Genomic DNA, 27,209 nt, shown 5'->3' on the forward strand with positions numbered 1-27,209 from the left:
CTTCAAATTCAACATTCCTTATGCTCATACTAAGATCACGTCTTTGGAAGGTCTCTGAATATATGCCAGAGGTTTTGGCTTATGAACCCTTTCTGAGCACCATAGCAGGTTGCGCCATACCTCTGAGATCAGCAATAAAGTCCACACATAAGGCCCAAATGCAGCCAACACTCACATGAAACAGAAGGAATGTGAAATGCATGGAAAGGTATTCTATCTTAGAAACACAGATCTTTTCAATATTTCATATTTTGTAATAAATACAATTAGAAAAATGTTCCAGTTAATAATGCACACGCCATACTCGCACTAATGTTTCATAATAAACCCTTTAAATAAGTACACAAGCATATTTTGTGTTCTCTCTCTAGAACATATAACAGGCAGTAGAACAGGACATCTTGCTGTGTGGTAAATGTACACATCAGATGTCTATTTGTGAACATGGTTAATATAGAGATATAAATATATAGTTAGAAGACTGCCGCACTTGCAGCAGAAGCACTGGGTTGTGATTATATAGCTTCTCTGTGAATAATAGTCATCAAAGGGACTCGTGCATAAATTTTACTTAATAGACTGCAAACATTTAAATTGATACCCAAATTCCTATTGGTGTAATTAGTGGCACGTTCTGGTCTCAGTGAGGCTCTTTTCATTAGGAGCCATAATAAGTTAGAGATTTTGGCCCTCATTCAGAGCCGTACGCTCTGAGCAGAGCGCACGCTCTGAATGAGGGCCGGTCTCCATGAAAATGGAGCATCCTCCTGGACGCTCGTATAGCTGTGGGTAACCACCCACAGGCTATACGAGCGTGCATTTTGATGGCCGCGATGGTCGTGACCATCGCGACCATCGAAACTGCGAGCCGGAGCCTGCGGTTGAGGTTTTCAACCGCAAGCTCCGGAGTGATTTTGGCTCTATCAGAGCCAAAATCACTCCCACTGACATCACTAGTGATGTCAGTGGGCCGGCTTTTGACGGGAGGCGTTCCCGTGGGAACGCCCCCGTCAGGGAGGCACGCCTACCAAAGGGGGCGTGCTGTCAATCAACATTGACAGCACGCCCCCTTTGATCGGACACAACGAGCGAAGGACTTTCCTTCGCTCGTCGCGTCTGGCGCATGCGCACGACGGAGCTCCCTCCGTCGTGCGCATGCTCAGTCCAGAACATCGACCCACTTGCGAGCGGACAGCCGCTCGCGAGTGGGTCTGAATCAGGCCCTTTATCTCCAACTTACAGCTGAATTTGTTTTTTATTAAGTTGAGAACATTATGGAATATCACTCGAATAAGAAAGTATAAATTTACAAAACTATCTAGAAAATAAGTATGTAAGATTATTTTTTATTTCTTTTAGGAATACGATGTAATTAAGACTCCTAAATAAGTTAATCTTTATAACATTTTGGATATATAAAAATTGGTTTTACAATTAGGCAGACTCGGTAATAATATTGATTTGTGCCTGTGTCTCATCCACGTTACTCAGTTTACCGATGACTCACTGTGTTCCAGGCAGTTATACGAGCCAAAGCATAAGAAGCCTTTCCTCAAATTCTAGCACCAAACAGTAAAGCTGCAACTGCTGTTGCTGAACTACAAATGCCATAATACCCTGCTATCTTAAGGTATGTTGAGACTTGTAGTCTAAACAGCAGGTACCATGCCGCAGGTTATCTAAGCTAGATCTACTGAATAAAAATCACCTGAATCTCTTTTCATTAAGCAGCAGGAATGGAAATGATTAAATGTGCTTGATAGAATTCCGCCACATAGAACATAAGGCCCCCTGTTTACCGCTGATACAACATATAAACCCTTTTTGAAACTGGACTTTTTAAATTGCACCTGTCACCAACAGACAGCAGAGACAGCCGCCCTTTGGGCTGAACTAATGTCTGTATTGTCATGAATATCTGTTTGGCCAATACTGTAGCTGCTCCCACTGTAGGCGACAGACAAACTTTAAACCTAACTTATTCCCAACAATATTTGCCTTTCTGCGATACACTAATGTGAAACCCAGGCATACAACACTGTCCAAATAACATCTCCGCTTTGAAAAGGCAAAACAAGTGCTGCTGCTGCTGTAACTCTGTCGAAACTCTGCTTGAAGTCCCTGTGTCTGTGATGGGGGGGGGTGGAAGGTCCCGTGCTGCGCTAGCACAAGTTGCAGGTGGTCTGTTTGGCACTGCGACTCTGCTCCTGAATTCAGATATTACAGTATATTTAGTGTAAACTTATGGTCTAAAACAGTTTGAATAAAAACAATGCATATTAGTGAATCAATGTACAACATACAAGGTACAAGTAGGCTAATAAACCATATTCCTAAATAAAACCAAATGAACATAAAATAAATAAAAATTGAATCTCTTTATTTTACACTTACCTGTGTGCACAGTGTTGCGCTAGGTGCAATGCAAAATCCTAAGCGTGTCGGTCAGAGCACTAAAGAAAAAATAGGCACCTTGTATATTGTGAGATTTCATCCACTGGAGGCTGAGCCATTATAAGTATAGTATACTAAATGGAAGCAAATCAGTTCTTGGATATTTAAATGTGTAACATAAATGAAAATTAGGTAACACAGGTTGGCAATAAATAACTGGAACGTGATACACAATGTGTAATAGCGATATAGGTTTTAGTCTAAATATAAAACACAGGAACAGACCCATGCTCTGCATGGGTGCAGATTATATTCAGATTTCTGTGTACTCACCGCTTGTTGCCGTCTATACTCTTCCTCACTAGCGGACAGAGCTTGTGCCAGAGCCAAGTCCTCTTCTTCCTGAGTGCTAGGAAACAAAATACTAAATAGCAGCAGAAAGACATTATCCACCATTAGTATTATATATGTGAAATCAGAAGCTAGATAATGTTTATTTGAACCCCACTGTAATACATTGATGGGTGTTATACACAGTATACCTCTGCCGAACGCGGCTTACTTGGTTACAGGGGGGACCTCTGCTGGCAGGCTTCAGTAACAATATTGGAGAGTGGAAGTATAGTAGGGATCTGATGTACAAGTAGAAAATTAGACTTATGTCTTACCTGTTAAGTCTTTTTCTTCGACTCCATAGGGGTCACAGGGACAACTCTGGGTTTAGCCTGGAGAGGAGAGTTTGGGCATCAAACGGTTAAATACAAATACCCACAAAGCCCAGGCTCCTCTCCTCTATGCCCCACCCCCAGATAGAGGCCCTTCAGTTTTTAGTTAGCAAGCACAAGGTATGAGCGAGGCAGAGGAGAAGGAAGTCCGGAATACATACAGAACCACCCATACCATGGCGAGTACAGCCAGACCAGTCACCAAGGAAACACCCCCAGCAGATCGGTGCGTCAGTGTGGGTGCCCTGTGCCCCCTATGGAGTCGAAGAAAAAAAAACTTCAGGTAAGACATAAGTCTAATTTTCTTCTTACTCCACTAGGGGGCACAGGGACAATGCTGGGACGTCCCAAAGCAGTCCCCTATGGGCGGGGACGCTCCTGAGCTGCAGTGAGCACAGAACGCCTGAAGGCGGCGTCTGAGGACGCAATAGTGTCAAAGCATAAAACTTGATGAAGGTATGAGCAGACAACCATGTGGAAGCCCTACAGAGCTGTTCGGCAGAAGCCCCACAGCATGTTGCCCAAGAAGACCCAACTGACCGTGTGCAATATGTCGTCACCACGGCAGGGGCAGGACGGTTCACCAGGGAGTAAGCATGGCAAATGGAGAGGCAGAGCCACCTGGCCAAGGTTTGCTTAGAAGCCAGCCAGCCCTGCTTAAAAACATCATACAACACAAAAAGAGAGTCTGACTTACGTATCTCCTTGGTCCGTCTGACATTAATCCGGAGAGCCCTTACCATATCCAGCGAAGCTTCTGGTGGAGAAGAATTTGTAGGCTGGAATGCCGGAACAACAATCTCTTGATTAATGTGGAAACGGGATACCACTTTAGGAAGGTAGCCCAGGTGCATCCATAGCACAGCCCTGTCAGAATGAAAAAAACAAAAATGGGGAGCGACAAGAAAGAGAGCTCAAATCAGACACCCGCCGGGCAGATGCGATGGCCGGTAGAAAAACAGTCATCCACGTAAGTCAGCACAAATCCACTGACTGTAATGGCTCAAAGGGAGCTGCCTTTAAAGCACAGAGAACCAAAGAAAGGTTCCAAGGAGCCACGAATGGTGGCTGAATGTGCAGAATTCCTTGAAAAAAGGTATGCACCACCGTCAGCAGAGCAATCTGCCTTTGGAAGAGGATCGACAAAGAGGATACCTGGACCTTCAAGAACGAGGCTTTCTAGCCTGTAGCATGGTCCTAACAACTTTTCTAGAGAATCCCTTTGCTCTTAGGATGGATGATTCAAGAACCATTCCATCAAAGAGAGTCTGGCCAGGTCCGGATGGAAATATGGACTCCGAGACAGCAGATCCGCGTGCAGCATCCACCAGAAGAGCGTTCGGATCCCTGATGCGGAAGCAATACCAAGGAAGTTGATGGTTGTAGGGAGATGCCATCAGGTCGATGTCCGGTAGGCCCCAGCGACGGACCAATAGCTGGAAGACGTCTGGATGCAGCGCCCACTCGCCTGCATGGACGTCCTGTCAACTTAGGAAGTCCGCTTCCCAATTTTGGATACCCCGGATGAATGCGGTGAACAGTGCCGGAAGATGACGCTCTGACCAACGAAGAATTCGGTTGACTTCCTGCATGGCTCCCAGACTTTGAGTGCCGCCCTGATGGTTTATGTAGGCCACCACTGTGTCATTGTCCGACTGAACCTTCACCGGACGTCCCCGAAGAAGGTGTTGTGCCTGACACAGGGCTCTGTATGTTGATAGACAGCCGACTCTCTTGACACGTCCTTGAAATGTTAGGTGACAAGTGACCACACCCCACCCTCGAAGACTGGCATCGTGGTGAGAAGGACCTAGTCCTGGATCCAAAATAGGCGTCCCTTGTCCAGATGTGAGAGCTGGAGCCACCACAGCAGGGAGAGACGTACCTCCTGAGGAAGAAGTAGAGTCTGAGCCTTGAGGTTCGGGTGAGACTTGATCCATCGTTTCAGAATAATAACCTGGAGAGGCCGGGAGTGGAACTGGCAGTACTCCACCATATCGAATGTTGAGACCAACGACCCCAGAACCTGCATGCACGAGTGACTGAGAACGCTCAATGCCAACTCAACGGTGACTGAGAAAATTAAGTATTTTGGTCTGTAAAGTCAAAATCTTTTCCGGAGGGATGAATACTCGCTGAGCTCTTGAATCCAACAGTGCTCCTAGGTGGAGCATTTCCTGGGACGGTAACAGCGTGGACTTCTTCCAATTGATTATCCATGCGTGAGATTGTAGGAGCTCTACCGTCAGATGGATGTGTTCTTTGAGAATTGTTGGAGATTGTGCCTGTAGCAGCAAGTCGTCCAGGTATGGTAAAATTGTGACACCCCATCAGTGCAGATGTGCAGCCATCACTGCCATGACTGTGAACACACGAGGGGCTGTGGACAGACCAAAGGGCAACACTTGAAACTGGTAGTGACTGGTTTGGTTAGCAAACCTGAGAAATTGGTGGTAATTGGCTCGTATAGGGATATGCAAATATACATCCTGTATATCAAACAATGCCCCCGGCTCCAATGCTAAAATGATGGCCCGAAGGGACTCCATTCAGAATCTGGGAATCCAAAGAAACTTGTTTAGATGTTTCAAGTTGAGGATGGGTCGAAAGGAGCTGTCCGGCCTCTGAACTAGAAATAGATTGGCATAAAAGCCTACCCCTCTCTGGGATGGGGGAACTGGAATGATGACCCCTGAGGCCAAGAGAGAGCGAGCCGATGTCTCGAGAGCTTCTGTTTTGTCTGGCTGTGTTGGCAGGCCAATGGAAAAGAACCGGGAAGGTGAATGCTGACGAAATGTGAGAGCGTAGCCTTGAGACACGACGCCTCTGACCCAAGCTTCTGTTGTGGTCTGCATCCACATAGCCGAAAAACAAAGAAGACAGCCTCCCACTCCGAGGTCCCCCGAAAGGAGGCCCGCCCCATCATGCGGCAGGATTGTCTGCTGGCTTGGCAGCTGGACGTCTAGTGGACCATGGTTGCTTACCTTTGAGTTTGGAGCTTTTAGAAGCGGAAGCTGGTTTCTGAGATAGGGCTGATCTCTGGCCTTGCCTTGAGGACGAAAGGAACGAGATGTAGAAGTTCTGGATCTCGGGGTGGTAACCGATGGGAGAAAGCAGATCTAGAAGCTGCTAGCGTAGTCACTATCTTGCCAGTTCCGGACCAAATAAAACGTCACCAGAATAAGGGAGGACTTCCAGGGCCTTCTTAGATTCCGTGTCCGCCTTCCAGGTACGCAGCCAGAGTGCTCTTCTTGACGCAACTGCTGAAGCAGAAATTTTAGAAGTTAAAACCCCCAAATCTATGGCTGCTTAGGAGAGATAAGAAGCTGCCTCTTTCATGTAACCATTGAAACTAAATCACGTCGGTGTACACCCGAGGTAAGACCTTCCTCCAAAGCGTCTGTCCAGCAGCAACAGATGCTGTGTTAGGAATAGGTAGGAGGGATGATCTATTCAGCCGAGTGATGTGGGCATCCACCGGGGAAGGAGACTCCCACTTAGCCCTATCCTCTTCAAGGAGAGTGTAAAAGGTAGCAATACGTTTGGAAACTTGAAAGCGCCTGCTAGGGTGAGTCCACGCCCCCGCTTAGGGTCTTCTAGCTGTACTGACGACGGAAATTCCGTCACTGTCTTCTTTGTCTTTTAAAGACAGATGCCTTGGATCTGGGAGGTTGCTCAGATTCCTCCACCAGAAGGATAGCTTTAACAGCTCTAATAAGAGCCTCTACGTCTACTGGAGACATTGCTTCCTCAGGTACAGAAGACGTCTCCACATCGAATGCAATAGAAGCACTAGCCTCGCCATCAGAAGAGACTTCTGACTCCGAAACTCCGCCAGATACTGGAGTGGGGCTTTCGCGTGGGGCAGGCATACGCCTAGGAGCTCAATCCTTATCCAACATCTGTTGAAAGGATGTGGATACCTGAGCCAACCCCTGTACTGACTGTGCAAAAGTTTGCATCCAGGGTGGCATCTCAACAGGGACAGGCGGTACTGGGTGTGACATACGGTCTACAAATTGCGACATAACCTGAGTCAGACGTGGCCCCCAGGCCACTTCTGGAGTAGAATCCATGGGCGCAACCACCTGTTGCAGAGCTCCAAAGAAACTAACACACAGGCCGTCATGTTCTAGATCCTGAGGAGACAGAATAAGAAGATATTTCTTGCATGTCTGCAATGCAGATGCACCTGTCTCTTTGGTAGTTTTATTTATGGACATTTTAGAAGTCGCAGAAGTACCACCACACACCTTAAGAAGAGTATGTGAAGCAACAAAGGGGTCCTCAAGTAGTGTCAGTATAATATAACAGCAATATGGGTATATATTAATATACTGTACTCATCCCTGTAAGGGATGCTCCCCCAGTGACCAGTAACAGCAGCACAGGCACACAATAAAGGGTACTCTTACCTTCATGCACACAGACCTCTTAATGCAGAATAGTGGGCTAAATAGCTCAACAATCCAGCTAAAAAGCAGGAAGGAGCAGAATAAAGCACAGCTCCAGGGAGCAGGCTATAAAGGAGAATATAGCCCAAAACTTATCACTCTAGTGCTGAGGCAGGCATGCAGTAAAATGGCCACCCAGCGTCTAGGAGAGGAGGATAGAAATGAGCAGGCACCTGGAGCTTACTGGCTGCAAGGGAGAAGCGCGCTCAAAGGGTGGGAGAGGGGCGAACAGAGAACCGTCCACCTCCCTCTTTCTGGCAAAACCCCCCAGGAATATGGCCGCTGCTGCTTTATTAAACAGCCCCTGAATCATAGTATGCATCCCTGGTTGTCTAGGTTAGAGCATGGTGAATCGGGAGCCCCCACCTACCAGCACTGACTGAGGTCTCCTGCTCCGGCGATGAAATCCACAAATTAACTGGCTGAGTGCCAGCTGCGGCTCCGATGTAGAGGTGACCGTGGCCAAAGTCAATGGCCCAGTCGTCGGTGCTGTGGCCACCGGCACTGGGGTGGTGGAGTAGCAGTGGGGGCGTCCTATAGGATACCATCGACTGCACATTCAGAAGTAAACTAATTATAAATAAATTAAATAAAAGTGAAATAAAATCGTAGGGGACCACCTAAAGTAGCCCCCTAAAACCTGGTGACCAGCTCCTGCCTAGCACCAAACTCAAAACTGATGGGCCCCTGCCTGGGGGCAGGGTATAGAGGAGAGGAGCCTGGGCTTTGTGGGTATTTGTATTTAACCAATTGGTGCCCAGACTCTCCTCTTCAGGTTATACCCAGCGTTGTCCCTGTGCCCCCCTATTGGAGGAAGAAGAAATTACAGACGATTTCCAGTCAGCTGCAGCCATCGCAACAAAAAACAGCAGCCATTATTCTTTAAACCCTTTTCTTTATTGCGGTTTTGCAATTATAAGACAAAAATAAAACACACACATTTGTTCCATGTTAAAATTCCAAAAAGCCAATGATGTTACAAAGTAAAGCATCCCCATCCTCCCATCAGTAGCCATAAACGCCTCAACTATAACTCAGTTGCCATCAGCTCCCATTAAGGGATTTTAATGAATGTTCGATTTTATTTGGACATGTTATTAAGCTTTGTAAGAATAATGGCATCACTGTAGCCACCTGTTATGCGAAGAAATCCACAGAAGTATGCAGCATGATAGATACATTTCTTATGCTCTAGCACAGGCAGAGCCGAATTTCGACCTCATGGGGCCCTAGGCAAGATACCGGTTTTGGGGCCCCTCTCAGCACAGCCCCCTCTCTCCTCTCAGTGCAGACCTCCCTCACCTCCCAGCACAGACCCCCCCCCTCACCTCTCAGCACAGACCCCCCCTCACCTCTCAGCACAGACCCCCCTCACCTCTCAGCACAGACCCCCCTCACCTCTATGCACAGACCCCCCCTCACCTCTCAGCAGACCCCCCCTCACCTCTCAGCACATAACCCCCCTCACCTCTCAGAACAGACCCCCCCCTTCCCAAAGATACCACCTCCACTGACAACACAGACTCCTCTGCCCTCAAAGCATAGACCACTTTAGCAGAGACCCCCCCTTCCTTTCTCTTTCTCAACACTGATCCCCTCCCCTCGCAGCTCGACTCCTTCCCATTCCCTCACAGCACCTTTCAATTCCCCCCCCCCTCCCCGCCAAACTTACCTGCCGGGGACATTTGTACTAGCGCCGCTGACCTCCATGGCTCCTCGAGTGGCTGTTCCTTTGCCTTGGTCAGTGTAAATTGCGGTGTGACGTGATGACGTCACATCGCATCACGGAGCAGTGCCTCCTGATAGCGCAGGCAGAGGGGATAGACAGCAGTAACATGTGACCCTCCGGCGCTCTATACCCTGCCTATTGATAGAGCCGGCCTGGCCTGCAACAGAAAATTTTGGTCCCCTTACACTGATATTTCTGGGGCCCCCCCTCAACCCACAAATCCCTCCTGCATCTATATCAAAGTAGTGTGTATATATGTATATATGTATATATATATATATATATATATACATACACACACACTCACATATAAACATAATATACACATATATTATATATATACACATACTCACATATAAACATATATACACACATATATTATATAGATATATATATATATATATATATATATATATATATATATCTATATATACACACACACACATATATATATATATATACACAGTATATATACATCCTGTCATTTGTGTCACACTCACCCCCACAAAAGCTGCTGGAACAGTGGAGGTGCAGAGTTGTGCCTGTGTGCTGTGCGTGGGCCCGGCGTACAGTAGGTCGGCTCCATTTCCTCCCTCCTTCCCTGCTGCAGCTGCTCCTCGGAGGATCACGTGGCACATCACGCAGCGTCAGACCAGGGACAGAGGCAAGAGGGTCAGAGGGAAAGGGCCGCGCAGCGTCATGCACATTGACGTCATGACGCGAGCGGCACTGGCAGCGCTCAGCACTACGGACACGGTAACGGGGCCACCTTATTTTACTTTTGGGGGGGAGGTGGTGCCAGGCGCGGCCGCCAGGGTGGGGGTGGGGGGAGCACGGTCACTCTATACATCTTAGCCACGGGCCCCTTGGGTCCCGCCGGGCCCTAAGCGGCCGCCTAGGATGGGCAGTGGTAAATCCGGCCCTGAGCACAGGGGTGTTCAACATGCGGCCCTCCAGCTGTTGTGGAACTACACATCCCAGCATGCCCTGCCACAATTTTGCTATTAGGTAATGCTAAAACTGTGGCAGAGCATGCTGGGATGTGAAGTTCCAGTACAGCTGTGGGGCTGCATATTGAGCACCCCTGCTCTAGAAGGTATACAGACAGAAGTGAGGCCCAACAAACAGGGAACACCAAGGACTCATAAAGCAAAACCATATAAATAATCGCACCTGGTTCAGCCATTATTCTACCTGTAAGTTACATCCATACTCTCATTACATTACATATCAATACTGAAGATTTCCAGCAGAGGGCCTTATAAATATACAGATATGTCCTCATACACCTAACCCCAATAAACCATGCGGCGCGAGACACTGGTGCAAGTGAGCGAAAAATGCTTCTTAATCGCAAACGGATGCGACAAGCTGCTTCACGAGACTGCACTGATTTATTTGGTAAGCGACACTTTTATATCTGTGTGCGACTGAGTCTGTATACGAAGCACCATGGAACTTAGCGTGGAAAAAAGCTGCGGCCGCTGCATTGTAAATATTCGTGTACAGATTCAGACTCAGTTGGTCAGGGATGGGACTGGCGTTCACCTTAAACTGCCTATCACTGTACCTGTGCTGTTGGGTCACATTCTGTGCTGACTCCGCGATTGACATCTCCAGAGCCCTCTGAAGAGCTTCCTCCTCCGTCTGAGAAAACAGCATAGAGTCAAAAATAGCAGAAACAGTGATGCGGTAATGACTGGTTCTTATGGAAAAATGGACCTAGACTACTAGGGTAAGTTATACTGCAGCTATTCCTATGGAGATTTAAGTGTATGAATACAATATTACAGTATCAAACAGCTATCAACCAATTCCAGTTTATCATAATTCAAACTGCTTCTCTAATAAATGATACATATACAAACTGTATAAGCTGAAAAGAGCTACAATATCAGAAAGAGTAAAGGCAGTTTTCTCTTCCATTCAGTACGCTTTTTAATGTTCCCTGGTAAAGCTGTCACTTTGTGGAAAACGCTGATCAATGAGACTGTACCCACCTCTCCATGGGCTCTCCTGACAAATTTGGTGTGGGGTTTATAGATGGACGTCCTCCCTACTGCTGACGTTAAGAATTACTATGGCATATAACTAGCTAGGTGTGTAAATACAGCTGAGTGACCAGCCTCTGAGATGTGTCTTATTGTGTTGTGTCGATATGTGGTTACTTGTATTGCTATATTACACTCCAATTCTGCAGGGACCTTAGATATAGGCCCGTATTCAATTAGAAGCGAAAAGTCCATTGCCGGACTTTTCACCGTCATTGCTGGTTTTGGGTGTGAAAAAGTATCACGCTCGTCCCCGCTTATCCCCGTATTCATTCCAAATCAGCGAAAACGGGACCCACTTCTGGCCTTAATTGGGACTGCAATCTCAGACACACTTCTGGTCATGTGAGAAGTCCTCAGATGGCCAGAACACATGAAACTATCCACAAAAGGCAGTGAGATGTTAACCTTTTCTTTTAGGTTAGATTGAAAATCTTAAGGGATATTGGTCACAAAACGCTCCTTAATACATCTATTTGATGGTCTTATTGATAGGGTATTAGGAAAAGGACACTTACTAATCCATTCTGCAAAGCAGCTGCTGCAGGGGGCTGTACACTGGGGACACTTACTCTGAAAGAGACAGACCAAAGTAACATATAACAGTATACAGTGCCTTTCATGTCCTAGGACATTGTTAGAATAATAAATGTTTGGGCTGCACTAAAACTGTAGAATCATCAAATTTTGACATTTGACAAAGGAATCTGTATTTGCAGTACACACTGTGTGATATAGGAGCTAATCATCCCCATCAGTGTCAGATACAGTTGCAGGGATGAAATCACAGGCTGCAGTGACCACACTCTCTTCTCACATACGCATTCTCACATGACTAGTATGCTCATTTAACTTGCATTTTACTTGTTACCTTGACTGTCTGGCGCTGCAAACCTTTTGGTGCCTCTCCTTTAATACCCCAATATTTCTACCACATTTTATAAATAGTCACATTAGGAGCATTAGATTTAAAGGGTCAAGAAGCCAAAGTGAAGGTGCTGTGCTATACAGTACATAACAACTGCGGTTTCCCATTACCTGTTCCGCTGGGGTTGTGCTGTTGGTTTGGCAGCTGTGTAGCTGGAGGAGGCAGGGGCTTTGGAAGAGGAGGCCTGAGATCGGAGCAATGCTGCGTGTCTGCAAAGTAACATCTCACAATGAGGAACTATTAACCACTTAACTGGCAAATATTTTTTCCAAAAACCGCTCAGGAATAGTCAGTATAGTACAGAAAACGGACATTTTAGGACATGATAAAATTATGATATTAGGAGCTCACCCTGTCCTGGAGATGGGGACACTCTCGCCTTTGCAATCGTGATCAAGGGGGTGCCTGTGTTTGAGGCAGAAGTTTCCATGGCAGTCGTCACATATCACCTTCATGAGCTCTTTCTGCCGACAGCCCGGTTTCCCACACTTGTTAGTGAATATCTTAATAATAAACACAGAGACCCATTAGCATGAAGACAGGCAATAACTGGTGGGGACTCATGGCCGTCACTTGTGTAATCCTCACCTTGCGCTTCTGCTGAGCTGGATCCGACTTGCAGTCACGGTCAATGTGTTCTCCAACTACGAAATCAGGAGTCTGTCCCCTTTTAACTGGGATTGGGGTGTTGCAAAGCGGACAGACTGGAACCTGCACATCCTGACAAAGAGAGAGAGAGAGCACTTTTGTGAGGGTAACACATAACTGCACTCTAAAGCTGGGTATACACTAAGATGAGTGATCAGCCATCTTATCTGATGATTGCTAAGTGCATACACACTTAACCAATTGTCAGCCAAATGTGTCGTGCCTGATGTCACAACAGAATGGGTATGTAATGCCGGCTGTCGGGATTCCTCCTGTCACAATACCGACAGCGGCATCCCGATGGTTGGTATCCCAGTATACTTACCCTCCCCCCTTCTCCCCCTAACCCTCCCTTCTTGTAGCCTAACCCTAACCCTTCCCCACCCTCCCCGTTAGTGCCTAAACTTGAGTTTCCCCCCTTCGTGCCTAAACCTAACCCTCTCCCCTTAGTGCCTGACCCTAACACTCCCCCCTAGGGATGCCTAACCCTAACCTCCCCCCCAAATAAAACTTAACGCTAACTCAGCTACCTTACCTAAACCTAACCCTGCCCCCTACACGGTTAAAACTAAGCAAGCCCCGGGCTTATCTTCGTTCGGGCACGCGTCCTCCTGGATTCTGGCGTCTGGATTAAGTTAGGCGTGGGTATTTCGATTCCAGTATCAGCATTGAGCCCGGCGGCCTCGAGGCTCATGACTACGTCCCGTCACATGTGCCCGCCGAGTTGTGAGGTCAGTCACCGGCGGCCTCTGCAGCAGGCAGTCAGCTGACCGCCTTTACACATGACATATGGCTGATACACACCTGCCAACTCAACTACAATATATCGGCCGTTCAACTGAACAGCCGATACATCGGCCAGTGTGAATTTAGCATAACAAAGGTCTATATATCAACTGAATTGGTTATTACCTTCTTGTAGGCTGAGCTGCACCCATGGAGAACATATGTAATGTGGTCTTTGCAGAAGATTTGCTCACATGCGTCACACTTTAGAGGTAGGAAATCTGTGGAGCACAAGCAATCCAGTGAAAATGTGACGCAGGCACTATTTAACCCTGTACCAAACAGCCTTAAATTACTGGCACCCAAAGTACAGACCAGAATCTGGTTCATATTAAACCCATTTGTTTCTGGGCTGACTGCTTTCACCATTATAATTACCAAGCTGCTTGCAAGTTGATTCTGAACAATGCTTCCCGAGGTCTGGAAACTCCATTATATCACCTTACAAGAATCAGGAAATAATTGCCTGAAGGTAAAAAAAAGGACACATTATCTACAGACAGAAACAATATTCAAGTCTCCATATTATTTTATAACATCCATTTGTTTGGCTACTAGTCAAATTCCAAATTGTTCTTCTATTTGCAGTTTAAATATACATGCATAAGCCTTGTCATATCATTATTAGGAGACTGAAGATTTAACACATAAGGTATATTCAATTAGCAGCAGGGTTTGACCCTTAGTTAGATGAGATGTCAGTAGCCACCAAGACAGACAGACTCACCTCCGGAGAGAGCACCATTGCCTGAGCTTTGATCCGAACGGGAAATCCACCTGGAGAGGATCAGCTATTGCAGAGGCCTGGAATGAAACTGAGCGTATTCCACCATGTCGAAGGTGGACACCATGGATCCCAGAACCTGCATCGCTGAGTGGATTGACACCCGGCGACTGTGGAGGCATCTGCGTACTCGTAGTTGTAATGTGGAGATCATGTCGGAAGTCAGAAAGATTCTCTGCTGTTGAGAATCCAGCAGGGCATCATCCTCTGTGAGGGATTCAGGGAGGACTTTTTCCAATTGATTAACCACTCGTGCTTGTAGAAAAGCAATTGTTAGTTGCCTATGGCTGTGGAGCACTTCTGTAGAACCCGCTAATAGCAGGAAGTCGTCCAGATATGGTAGCAGCCGGACACCCTGATTCCGCAGATGGGCCACATGATAGCCATAACTTTGGTAAATACCCGAGGAGCTGTGGATAGGCCAAAGGGTAGAGCCCGAAATTGGAAGTGTTCCTGTAGAATAGCAAACCGGAGAGAATGCTGGTGAGAGGGTGTTATAGGCACATGTTGGTACACGTCCTGAATATCCAGCGATACCATAAAATCCCCAGGTTCCTTTGCTAGTATGATGGAGCGTAGGGTTTCCATCCTGAACCTTGGCACCCTGAGGAATTTCTTCAGGGATTTGAGGTTGTGGATAGGCCGATGAGACACATTCGGCTTCTGAGCCAGAAAGAGAGTAGAATAATAACCAGTCCCTTGCTGAGATAGTGGGACTGGCACAATTACCCACGCCTGTAGCAAGGACTGTATGGCTTTCTGGATCTATAATGCCTTGTTCGGGTCAGAAGGAGGGCCTGTGTAGAAAAACTGGTGGGGAGGCCGTCGGAGAAATGAGAGAGCGTACCCATGAGAGACCACTTCTCTTACCCAAGCATCAGTGGTGGTTTGACAACAGCACTGGGCGAACTGAAGAAGTCTGCCTCCCACTCTGGGATCCCCCAGAGGGAGGCCCGCTCCATCAGGCTGAGGGCTTATCCTCTGGGTTAGCAGCAGCAGGGCGTCTTGTGCTCCAGGCCTGTTTCTTGGGTTTGGTGGCCTTGCTGACTGTCTAGGAAAGGACTGTCCTTTGGGCTTTCCTTGGGGACCTAAAGAAAGAAGTTCAAGGCTTTGAAGAAGTGGATGATGAAGGCAGAAACGCCGATTTCGATGCTGCCAACGTGTCAACAATCTTGTCCAGGTCTGGGCCAAACAAGATCTCCCACATTGTAGGGTAAGCCTTCCAGGCCTTTCTTAGAATCGGCATCGCCCTCCAAGAGCGCAGCCACAGGGTACGGAGAGCAGACACGGCCGCGGCTGAGACTCTGGAGGTCAGTAGACTGGCATCTAATGTAGCCTCTCCAATATATGCAGCCGCATCTCGAATGTGAACAACCAATGACACCTGATCCCCAGGAGCTTCTGAGGGAAAGGAGTCCTCAAGTGCTTCGGCCCAGCTCTCTATAGCTTTAGCTACCCATGAAATAGCCATGGGCGGACTGCAACAGCCCCTGAAAGAGAGTATATAGATTTCAGGCAAGTTTCCACTTTCCTATCTGGATTCTTTAAGGAAGAAATGGAAGGCATAGGTCACGTAGCACTTTTAATTAAACGTGTAACATGGGAATCCACTGCAGGGGATGATTCCCATTTTTTTTAACAATGAGCCTCAGGAAATGGGTAACATGAGGCCAAACGCCTTTGAGGTTGATACTGTCACAACTCTCGGATGGATTATGGATGTGACCCGTATTTAGGGAGTTGGCTAGACCTATGCCTGAGGCGCGGAGTCTAATGTGCCGGCGGTATTCACCAGGGACCCTCGCAAGAAGGTATGGACTTGGCTGCGTCCGACACACAGGTTGTGGCCCTCAGGATAGGTTCCCTTATACAGGTGCTTGTAAACTCAGGAAGCAGTGGAGGACACGTATTGCTTAGTCGACAGGCCGGGTCAGAACCAAACGGACTAGACGGTACCAGGGAGCAGGCATAAACAGGTCACAGGGGATAGCCGAGGTCAAAACCAGATGTCAGATGTAGTACCAAGGGTCAGGCGAAATCATGGTCACAAAACGAAGCCAAGGTCAGAAACAGGTAATGGAACAACACAGAAATGCTGGAGTATGGTAAGTGAGCCTATACTCTGGCACCTATGTGCTGCCAGAGAATCCCTCTTATAGGGAGGACTTGAAATCTCGCGCCTAACGCTAATCGCGTTTGGCGTTCCTGCCCCTTTAAATCTTGGACAGGACAGCGCGCGTGCTCCTAGGAGAGCCGCGGCCGCCTGTTACAGCCGCTGGGGGGAGCCGGAAGCGTCGGCAGCGGGTGCCCTGGACTCCTCGCCCGCTGCTTAACAGACCAGTGTCGCCTGACCCGGTAAGTGCAGCCCGGAGTTCGGCGCACTTTGACATTACCCCCTCCTCTAGGGGTGGGCACCGAACAAATGGCTTGCCAGGGAACTTTTGATGGAATTTCTGAAGAAGTCGGGGAGCATTGATATCCGAGACCTTAATCCACCAGCGGTCTTCTGGACCATATAGTTTCCAGACTACTAAGAATTGGACTATGCCACGGGACATCCTGGAGTTTAAAATCTGCTTCACCTCGTAATCCTCCTGATGATCTACTGGAATAACTGATGGAGGATCACAGGATTTCGAAAATCTATTCAGAACCAGTGGTTTCAAAAGGGAGACGTGAAAAACATTCGGAACCTTAAGAGTGCCAGGAAGTTTTAAACAATAAGCCATTAGGGTTTGGCGCGCATGCCCCTTTAAATCTTGGATAGGACGGCGCGCGCGCTCCTAGGAGAGCCGTGGCTGCCTGTTACAGCCGCTGGGGGGAGCCGGAAGCATCGGCGGCGGGCGCCCTGGACTCCTCACCCGCTGCCTAACAGACCAGTGTCGCCAGACCCGGTAAGTGCACCCCGGAGTCCGGCGCACTGTGACAGATACCTCTTGCCAGGCGACTGCCAGGCTGCAGCCATATGTTCAACTAGTTGATCCGAGAAACGGAATTCTGCAGAAGTCACCTTCATTCGTTTAAACAGAGGGTGCTTGGATTGAGGGGCTGGCTCGTCATCCTCTATTACTAAGACGGCTCTGACAGCTCGCACCAAAGCAGGAACATAAATTTTAGGCCGAGTCTCCACCTCCTGCAGAGGGGAGTCGGGGTTAAAGACATCAGCAACCTCTCCGTCGTCAGATGACATCTAAGACTCTGAGAGCTGTGTGGATTGTGAGGACAACACAGTACGCTTAGCAGGCTTTAGGGGTTTCTCACCCTGCAACATGGTCTGAAGGGCAGCAGAGGAAGCTGGCAGGCTCTGCACTGAAGTAGAAAGAACGTCTACCAATGGTGGAGGCACAGGAGGAGTCTGCATAGCCGGAATCTGTTGTGGTAATTTCTGTGAGGGAATAACAGTCTGCTGCGGTAACCCATAGGGGGAAAAACACCCGGGAACCGCTAAGCGGCACGCGATGGAGGCCAGAACCTGAGAAAAGGCAGCCCAAGGGGGCTCCTGTACAGGTGCCATGGGGTTTGAAGTGCAGGGTGGATTATAACACCTCACACATAATCCATCCTGAACCAAATCCTCCTCGCTTAAACCTGCAGCACAGCAGAATGGGTGGAGAAGTGTGCTCGTTACCCTTGTCCCTATCAGACATAGCTGCAGAGCAATATAACACACAATATGGCACTGGGTATAATGCAACCACGAGTATGTAGGATGCCAGTAGATAAACATACCAGTAGGTGAGCATCATACTTGTCCTGTCTGATGCTTGGGTAAGCTGCAGGAGCCCACTGCCTAAATATGGCACAGTGCATTGCACAACTGTATGTGACAAACCTCACAAATATGTTTAGTTCTATAGATGTGAAGTATAGGAACCACCCTAACTACACCTGTATTAGGGCACAATGAGAGAAAAGGTATAGATATATGCTGACAGTAGAAAATATACACAAACAGGCAGCGCTAGCATAAGTCACATAGAATGCAGAAATATAACTGCAAATTGGCACTGCAATCGACTACACAGACTCAGTGTCTGGTAGGCTATAGCGCTACATACGCTGACTCCAGGGAGAGGTATGTAGGTGTACCGGACCTCCCGTTACCTCGAGAGAGTTGCGACTATGCCACTGATAGAAAATGGCTGCTGGAGACCTCAGATGGGGCGTGGTCGGAGGAGAACAGCTCAGAGAAGCAAGACCTCCGAGGAATGGCGCCCTGAGCAGAGGGGCCGATTTAACAAGGAAGCTGACAACCCCTAGCCGATTGTTTAACCACCGGGATGCTGGTTCCCGGACCATATGTACCCTGGTGGTCTAGTGGATCACACTCAGCACATCCGGTCTGTCTGAGACCGGAGGTATGACTGCTAAAGCGCGGGTCACCTCAAGCGATGATCCATCTTACATGTCTCCTAGCGTCCGGCTTGCAGTCTGTGTCCGTACACGGGGTTGGCTAACATGGACCCCGGGATGCCCGCCAACATCACCAGCCTGAACTGGCGTTGCGGCGCCGGAGGGGTTATGGAGCAGCAGCGCAGACGTCTTATGGACAGTCTGCTGCTGCTCGCACTTAGTAGAAAAAGAGTAAAAGAACAAATCATAAAATAAAAAGCTTTTAGGGCTGCCTGAGCAGCCCCCCGCGTAATGGTGACCTGACTCCGGCCGGGCACCAACGAAATGGAGGTGCCTCTGGCTAGAGGTCAGGGTATAGAGAGAGTGGACCAGTGCATTCTGGGAGCTGAAAGCTTTAACTGTGTGGTGCCCAGATTCTTCATCCACCCCCTACACCCCAAGGTCTCCCTGTGGAGCCTATGGACCCTGAAGAAAAGGCTATTTTATTGAATATCTTTTCCCCGCGCCGTGGGGATTTTGGCCGGCAATTAGTCGTGGGGTAAACACCGCAGCTAAATGTATACCTACCTAAGTTCAGATTTATTGTCAAAGAAAAAATTAGAATGCTTAGATCAATATACAGAGAGAACTCTACATTCGGAATTAAATCTCCTGACTTCTTTCAGCCATTATTTTGATCTGCACAAACAATTATTTGCAGAAGATGAATTCATGAACAATACTGGCAGTTTCCATGGCTCTGTTTATGGGCAACAAATAGAAAATACAAAGTTACTGCACTTTTGATGAGTAAATGATTGCAGCCAACATGTAGATACTGTTATTTCATTCGATTCAATGGGGACAGAGAGCTAAGCACGCTGTATTCTTGCACATACTGTACTGACATCTTGGAAGTATGATGATTGCTTAATATTACTGAAACAAATACTCTTATGGCATCAACTCAGCTTGTAAGTGCTGAACACCATGTGAGATTCCTTTTTTCATATTGTCAACAGTAAAGCAACATCAATTCTTCTATGAAGACTACTTCTGGCCAGACTTCTCCTAACAGTAGATGGGTGTACCCAAGTCCCACTGGGTTCTGCCAGTTCTGAGCTGATGGCACTGCTGGACATCTTCCAATTTCAAAGGGAAGCATGATGTGTCTTTCATCTGATGCACTAAGCTTCCTTGGACAACCACTGCGTCTACGGTCCTCAACGTTGCCCTCTTCTTTGTGCTTCTTCAAAAAAGCTTGAACAGCACATCTTGAAACCCCAGTTTGCTTTGAAATCTTTGCCGGGGAGAGACCTTGCTGATGCAGTATAACTACTTTGTGTCTTTCTGCTGTGCTCAGTCTTGCCATGGTGTATGACCTGTGACATGAAACAGTCTTCCACAACCTCACCTTTGTAGCAGAGTTGGTCTGTTCCTCACCCAGTTTTAAACCTCCTACACAGCTGTTTCTGTTTCAGGTAATGACTGTGGGCCTAATTCAGAGCCGGACGCTATTTGCGAACGGTCGTTCAGAAAAAGGGGCCGGCTATTTAAATTGAGCGCTCGCTCTTTGCGGTCTGTTGACGCCTCTATGTCTGAGCGAGCGAACTAAACATGCGCTCGCTATTTTGTAAAGATGCCCCCTGGCCATTCGCATCATACGTCATATCCGCTATTTATTATATTAATCGAGTACATCGAAAGGCGTCTGAACTGCTCGCAGTGCTTGTGGTTTTACTTCCCGCAATCACTGCGAGCAGTTCAGGCTAAAAGACAACCAAGTGATGTGGTCGATGACGCTGCTTTGTTAATTATGCACACCCATTAAATGCCCGTTTTGACCGTTTGGCACGCTTGCGTTCGGATCTCCACTCCCCGTTTTCAAGCACCTTCCCCTGTTGCCACCCAGAAACGCCTCATTCTGTCACTCAAATTAGCAGGCACTCGCTGTCTTGCGAGCGTACGATTTCCGACCGCAATGACTGGTTGGCGCATGCGCAGATGTGCGAACATCGCTCGGAGCGAGCGGCCGCTTACGAGCGGCTCTGAATCAGGCCCTGTGTTTCAACCTACATATGAAAATGATGATCATTATCACCAGTTTGGTAAGATTGGTTAATCATACACCCAGGGCCGGATTAAGGCCCACATGGGCCTGGAGCTGAAAATGTTCAAGGGCCTATACTGAGAAGTGTAAGAACTGTGATCGGTGCTATGTGGGTGTGGTCAAAGTCACCTTGGTGTGTACACCCCCTACACTATGAGACACAATGTCTCCCTAACTACATAGAAATAGAAAAATTGCATAATTGTTTTTAGAGGGAAAACTGGAAAAACTATTTATGGCCAGTTAGGCAGCTGGTAATCATGCTGTCATGTTGATGGGCCTATTTTTATGTGGAGGCCTTGAGCTGTAGCTCCATCCGCCCCATTGTTAATCTGGCCCGACTATAATCCTACAAAATCCCAACGCTATGCTGGTTATTGTGAAGCTCATACATAGATGTGTCTGAACCTGTAATTGGACTGCTGTAGTCGTCTTTGTTTGGTCACAGCGTGTGGAAGATCTTCGTAATTTTCGTCATGGCGGATGAGAAAGACGTGTCTGTGATATTACGTCAGAGATGTGTGATTGAATTTTATATTTTTTTTGGAAAAAGCGGAAATGAAACTCATTAAATGTTACGGCAAGAATACGGTGGAGAAACAATTTGCCATGTTGCAGTATTTCGGTGTTGGAAGCACTTTAAAGAGGGTAATACACGAGTGAATGACAAAGCGCTTTCTGGGAGACCATCCACCGCAGTTAGATGTCAACATTGCCAAAGCTGCGTAGATGTTGCAAAATGACAGAAGGCTAACTTTATGGTTCACTTGGCATCTCAAACGGGTTCAGCATATTGTGACAAAGGAACTGAAAATGCATTGCGTGTGTGCCAGGTGGGTACCCAGAAGTGTAGCAGAAGAGCAGATCCGTCGACGAATTGAATTGTGCAAGAACACCGCTTGAATGTCAGAGAGGATACCAGATTTCCTAATGTGACATGTGATGAATCGTGGATTCGTCATTACGATCCAGAAACCAAACAACAGTCCAGTGTATGGAAAAGCACAAATTTGCCTCTGCCCAAAAAATTCTGCAATTCCTTCAGCGTGTAAAGTCATGATTCTACTGTTCTTTGATGTGCACGGTATGATCCTACAGCACTGGGTTCTCCGTGGACAGACAATTAATGGTGACTACTATGCAAACATCCTGACAACCTATTTGCATGGATCCATGAGGAAGAAAAGACCACATTAGCTAAAGAAACAGTGGTTTTTGCTCCAAGACAATGCCCGGCTAAATGTTGCTGATGTTGCATTGGTAGCACGGACTGAAATTAACGGCACTGGAACACCCTCCATATAGCCAAGGATTAGCACCCTATGATTTCTGAGCATTCCCAACCCTGAAAAAACAACTGCACAGAAAGAAGTCTCAACAGATGGTGAAGTGAAAAATGCGGCAGCTGCAACACTAAGGGGCATTTTCAATTAGGTGCGAAAAGTCGAAAACTTTTCGCCTGGCAAGATTTTCGCCATCAACGCTGGTTTTCTATGCAGAAAAGTATCAAAAGCGCTTCCCCGCTAATCCCCGTATTCAATTAGAAATCAGCGAAAACGGCACCAGGCGAATTCGAAGCAAGCGAAAAGTACTGTCAAAAACGGGGAAAACAGCCTGTACCCCCCGAAAAGCTGCATTAACATAGGGGATCACTATAGGGATGTACTAGTACCCCTAATAAAGCTAATCTGGGTACTTAAGTTTTCTTAATTGCTTGCTATTAGCGTTTTTGCATAAGTGGTTAAGAATGGCATTAAGCAATATTTTTTCTTAAAAATAACTAGTTCCAGCAAATTTGGGGTACATGAAAATGGGTGCTACAATATTTTGAAGTTGCTAATGTGAAGTTTAAAAAAAAAACACGTAAAAAAATCCACCTGCTGCAAGCACCTGCAATCCCCAAAACACTTGCCCCATACTTGGGGATCCCCCTGGAGTCTATTTTGCTAGTTTTTAAGTTTGTCCCCCAACTTTGTTTTTTTTCGCCCACTTTTTCAAAGTCACTTTTTGTGGTGTTAAATTTTTTTTTCTTTTTTTATACAGTTCAGCTTTAGGGGACAGTCCCAAGGGAGCAGGGGGGGTTTCCCCACCTTTGCACCCCAAAACCTCAAATCTGCACTTTTTTTCGCCTGGTTTCACAGGCAAATCTTTTTCGCCTATGCCAATGCATTGACTTCCGCACTGGCGAAAAGTCACCACAATTGAATACGGGGATAAGTTTTCACCATGCAATATGACATCACTGGCAAAACTTTTTCGACGAAAATGGCTTTTCGCACCTAATTGAATATGCCCCTAAAAGTGATGTCACAAAACAGTCTACTGCATATCTTTGAATCGTTGTTTAAACACTGCAGAAAATGTATTGAATGTGAAGGGCGCTACTTTGAAAAAGAAACACACTTGCCTATTTATTGATGTAAAGTGTTGTATAGTAATTACTCAGTTTCAACATATGGAAAAATCAAGAAAAACGTAATGCTTTCAATAAATAATAAATGGCCACTTGACCACTAAGGAAGACATGCACACTAGTGAAACGTATAGCCGCACGTAATTACCTATCTCTGTTAACTCAGGGCCTGATTCAGAGCTGTACGCTATTTGCGAACGGTCGTTCAGAAAAAGGGGCCAGCTATTTAAATTGAGCGCTCGCTCTTTGCGGTCTGTTGACGCCTCTATGTCTGAGCGAGTGAACAAAATATGCGCTCGCTATTTTGTAAAGACGCCCCCTGGCCGCTCGCATCCTACGTCATCTCCGCTATTTATTTGATTAATCGAGTACATCGAAAGGCATCTGAACTGCTCACAGTGCTTGTGGTTAGATTTTCCTACCGCAAACATGCGAGCAGTTCAGGCTGAGAAACAACCAAGTGACGTGGTCGATGACGCTGCTTTGTTAATTATGCACACCCTTAAAACGCCCGTTTTGACCTTTTGGCACGCCTGCGTTCGGATCACCACTCCCCGTTTTCAAGCACCTTCCCGTTACCACCCACAAACGCCTCATTCTGTCACTCAAATTATCAGGCATTCGCTATTTTGCGAGCACACAAATTCCGACCGCAATGACCGGTTCGCGCATGCGTATTACAACCCATACGCATGCGCAGTTGTGCGAACATCGCTCGGAGCGAACGAGCGGCCTCTTACAAGCGGCTCTGAATCAGGCCCTCAGTCACCAGTCTAATTTGCATCCACTTTTTACCTTTAATCCATGCTTTTGTTTTCACTTGTTTTCTCCAAAAAGACAGTTTTATGAAAGTTGACAACACTACAGAGGATCATCATGCAGGTTTAACAGTTATAGTAATCTATAAAGATTACTGCAATTTACATATGTTCAACTGGTTTCTGGAATTGTCCAGCCTTAAGGTGGGTACACACCTGACAGATATATCTGCAGATGATGGTCATTCATACACACTGAACGGCCATCATCTGTGTCTGGCTGACGGTCCCAGTGACCAGGGGGCGTGTCCTGGCGGGCGGCTGCCGCTGTGTGTGTACGGGAGGTCTGCAGACCCCCCGTACACACTTGCCGGTGGACAGATAGATACGTCTGCAGACATATCTGTCCATCGTCTGTACAGCACAGCCAATGCGAAATGTCGGTGAACGCCGACGTTCACCAACATATCGCGGGTACACACTGGCCGATGGGCAGCAGATATATTGGCCAATCAATTGATCGGCCAATGTATCTGTCAGAGTGTACCCAGCATTAGGTTATGTGAAGTATATGGAAACCAATAGCTTTGACATCTAGTAAATAATAGCTTTCTGTGGTATACCAGGTGTCTGTAAAGTACATCTATTCTAGATAGAGGTTTCTCCTGCAGTGCTCATTTTCCATACCCATGCCTGGCATGTTATTTATGGGGGGAAATAAACCAATAGGCACTTTTTGGAATTGCTTTCAAGTGGTGGAGCCTTTTAAAGGCACATTTGACACAATATGAAAATGCCAATGTGTTTGTACCCTATCAGAATACAATTATATGCTTCCCATCTTACATTGCTTGAAATGAAAATTTATTTATCCCCAACATTATTCAAATTATAGATTCATAGATATATACATGTACAGCAAGTAGCTGTACATGTATTGTTTATTTAGATCAGGGATGGGGAACCTTCTGCCCGGGGGCCTTATAAGACCCTCGGAATAATTTGGTCTGGCTATCTGGGCTTTTTTCTCCTAGCCTAATTTGGCTAGCAGGGTGCCTAGAATGGCACTCTGCAGCCAGAATCTATGCAGCAGTGCCATCTCAAGCGTCCTTAGGATGCTTCAGACGGTCACACAGCTGACCTTACAGCTCCCCTGAGCATCCTCAGGATGCTCTGGGCATTGCTGTAATTACCAATGATTGTGGCCCCACCCCCTGAGTGACACCACGCTGAGGGGGCATGGCCTAAACCAGGCACGCAAATAATGTTATATATATCAAAATGGCCCTCGGCAGAAAAAAAAATGTTCCCCACCCCTGATTTAGATCATGCTCTAGCAAAATAAATTCAGATATATATTTAGATCATATTTTGGTCAACTTGCAGTATATGTATTTTTTTTATTAGATCATGTTCTGACAAAATAATGTGTATATGTACTAATTACATGACAGCTGACTTTTAGATCATGCCCATATATGCAGTTTTTATATAATGCAAATCCTCAATGGATGTACTGTGTAATTAATTTTAGATCATGCTCTGGATGGGTATCCATTTATGTGTCACAGACGGGATGTAGTCAGGAAGCCGGAATCAGCATGTTCTAGCTGAATACACCTGTACAGTAGCTGTATAATAATGGTTGGTGCAGGAGTACAGTAGCTGTATAATAATAGTTGGTGCGGGAGTACAGTAGCTGTATAATAATGGTTGGTGCGGGAGTACAGTAGCTGTATAATAATGGTTGGTGCGGGAGTACAGTAGCTGTATAATAATAGTTGGTGCGGGAGTACAGTAGCTGTATAATAATGGTTGGTGCAGGAGTACAGTAGCTGCATAATAATGGTTGGTGCGGGAGTACAGTAGCTGTATAATAATAGTTGGTGCGGGAGTACAGTAGCTGTATAATAATAGTTGGTGCAGGAGTACAGTAGCTGTATAATAATGGTTGGTGCAGGAGTACAGTAGCTGTATAATAATGGTTGGTGCGGGATGTAGTTTTAATCCCTGCTGTCACAGCATATATATTTTAGATCATATTTTGACAAAATGTCTATAGGCTATATATTATTTAGATAATACTTCAGATTACTACACCATTACAGTAGCTGTGTGATTGGTGTTATATAAACATGACAGTATATGTATTTTGCCATCTTCTTTATCCCCTACATTTCCCGTAATGTTTTATTTAACAAATGACACTATAAATGTTTCTGACCTTTATGCAGTAAATATTACACCAGTCAAAACATACAGAGGCTACACATAAATATAGCAATTAATTATGGAAGTCAGTCTGGGTTACACTCCGTTAAATGTAACATAGGGGATACTACTGCTGGTGTGCAGTATGGACCTACCTGGCTATAACCCTACACGGCCTCCCCCTATACTGCGCTTTCCTACACCCAGAGCACATACTCTGCATACCAATCACCCCAGCTCCACCCGGAATACAGCCCGGTCATCATGGCTGATTACACCGGACTACACCGGACTACACCCGCATACACTCACCAGTCCCCAGCCTGCAACAACAGACACCCGGATATATCGTCACTTCCTGTCTGTTACCCCGGAGACCAGCAGCACGCTAACACATCAGCTTCTCTACAGGCTGTAGTGAACTGTCAATAAATAGAAGGCGGGACTTTCGGCCATGTTGGTACACCCACAGCTGTTTTTTTTTTGTTTACTGGCTGGAGTCCATGATGAGTTGTGCAACTTCCATGACTTGATCTGGCAATTTGTGTTTATTAAAGTTATAATTTACTGTATTTTAGGATAGCCACCTCCTTCTGTTGTTATAGGCTGACATTTATTTCATTGTAACTTTGTATTTATCTTGTTTATTTTAAGTTATTGGATAAACCAGTTTTGGACAGAAATTAGTAAAGTCTAGGATATTTTAATTAAATTACCTAAACTGACCTTTAGACAGCTTCTGGAATATTTCCTATATTCAACACTGACCAATTGCACAGTTCTAATATTGCATATTAGAAGTAGTCTTACCATGTATTGTAAAGGAATAGATAAGTATATAAGTGATCTAGGTCCGGCGCCGGACCATAAAAAGGGCTCTGTCGCA

At 46.5% G+C, this 27,209-nt stretch overlaps 1 protein-coding gene across 7 annotated transcripts; it reads right to left on the bottom strand.

Annotated features, from left to right (window-relative positions):
• Window positions 1–1,078: 1,078 nt before the first annotated feature.
• ZFAND2B (zinc finger AN1-type containing 2B) lies at window positions 1,079–26,719 on the bottom strand. Of its 7 annotated transcripts, none has more exons than XM_088472302.1 (11): window positions 26,636–26,719; window positions 14,094–14,181; window positions 13,842–13,936; window positions 12,870–13,001; window positions 12,633–12,784; window positions 12,392–12,490; window positions 11,872–11,926; window positions 10,873–10,949; window positions 2,728–2,796; window positions 2,395–2,453; window positions 2,128–2,207 (listed from the first exon to the last, which is right to left on the bottom strand). In XM_088472302.1, the coding sequence occupies exons 2-10, from the start codon at window positions 14,146–14,148 to the stop codon at window positions 2,414–2,416; spliced, it is 774 nt and encodes a 257-aa protein (XP_088328428.1). In that variant the 5' UTR covers window positions 14,149–14,181; window positions 26,636–26,719; the 3' UTR covers window positions 2,128–2,207; window positions 2,395–2,413. The 7 variants fall into 7 exon arrangements, with proteins under 7 accessions (XP_088328424.1, XP_088328425.1, XP_088328423.1 ...); XM_088472304.1 differs by having other exon boundaries at window positions 2,728–2,803; XM_088472298.1 differs by lacking the exons at window positions 2,395–2,453; window positions 26,636–26,719 and adding an exon at window positions 26,479–26,564 and having other exon boundaries at window positions 1,079–2,207.
• Between the last annotated feature and the right edge of the window lie 490 nt (window positions 26,720–27,209).

The sequence above is a fragment of the Taudactylus pleione genome, unplaced genomic scaffold (genome assembly GCF_031769625.1).
Source record: "Taudactylus pleione unplaced genomic scaffold, aTauple2 ptg000122l, whole genome shotgun sequence".
Taxonomy (NCBI): Eukaryota; Metazoa; Chordata; class Amphibia; order Anura; family Myobatrachidae; genus Taudactylus; species Taudactylus pleione.

What these genes read in the sequence shown, in the direction of transcription:
- ZFAND2B (XM_088472298.1), bottom strand. Translation starts at nt 14,148, where the DNA reads ATGGAGTTTCCAGACCTCGGGAAGCATTGTTCAGAATCAACTTGCAAG. An exon ending in CAGCTCAGCAGAAGCGCAAG is followed by an intron (nt 12,785 to 12,869) that starts GTGAGGATTACA and finishes TTTATTATTAAG; the next exon opens with ATATTCACTAACAAGTGTGG. An exon ending in GTCCCCATCTCCAGGACAGG is followed by an intron (nt 12,491 to 12,632) that starts GTGAGCTCCTAA and finishes GTTACTTTGCAG; the next exon opens with ACACGCAGCATTGCTCCGAT.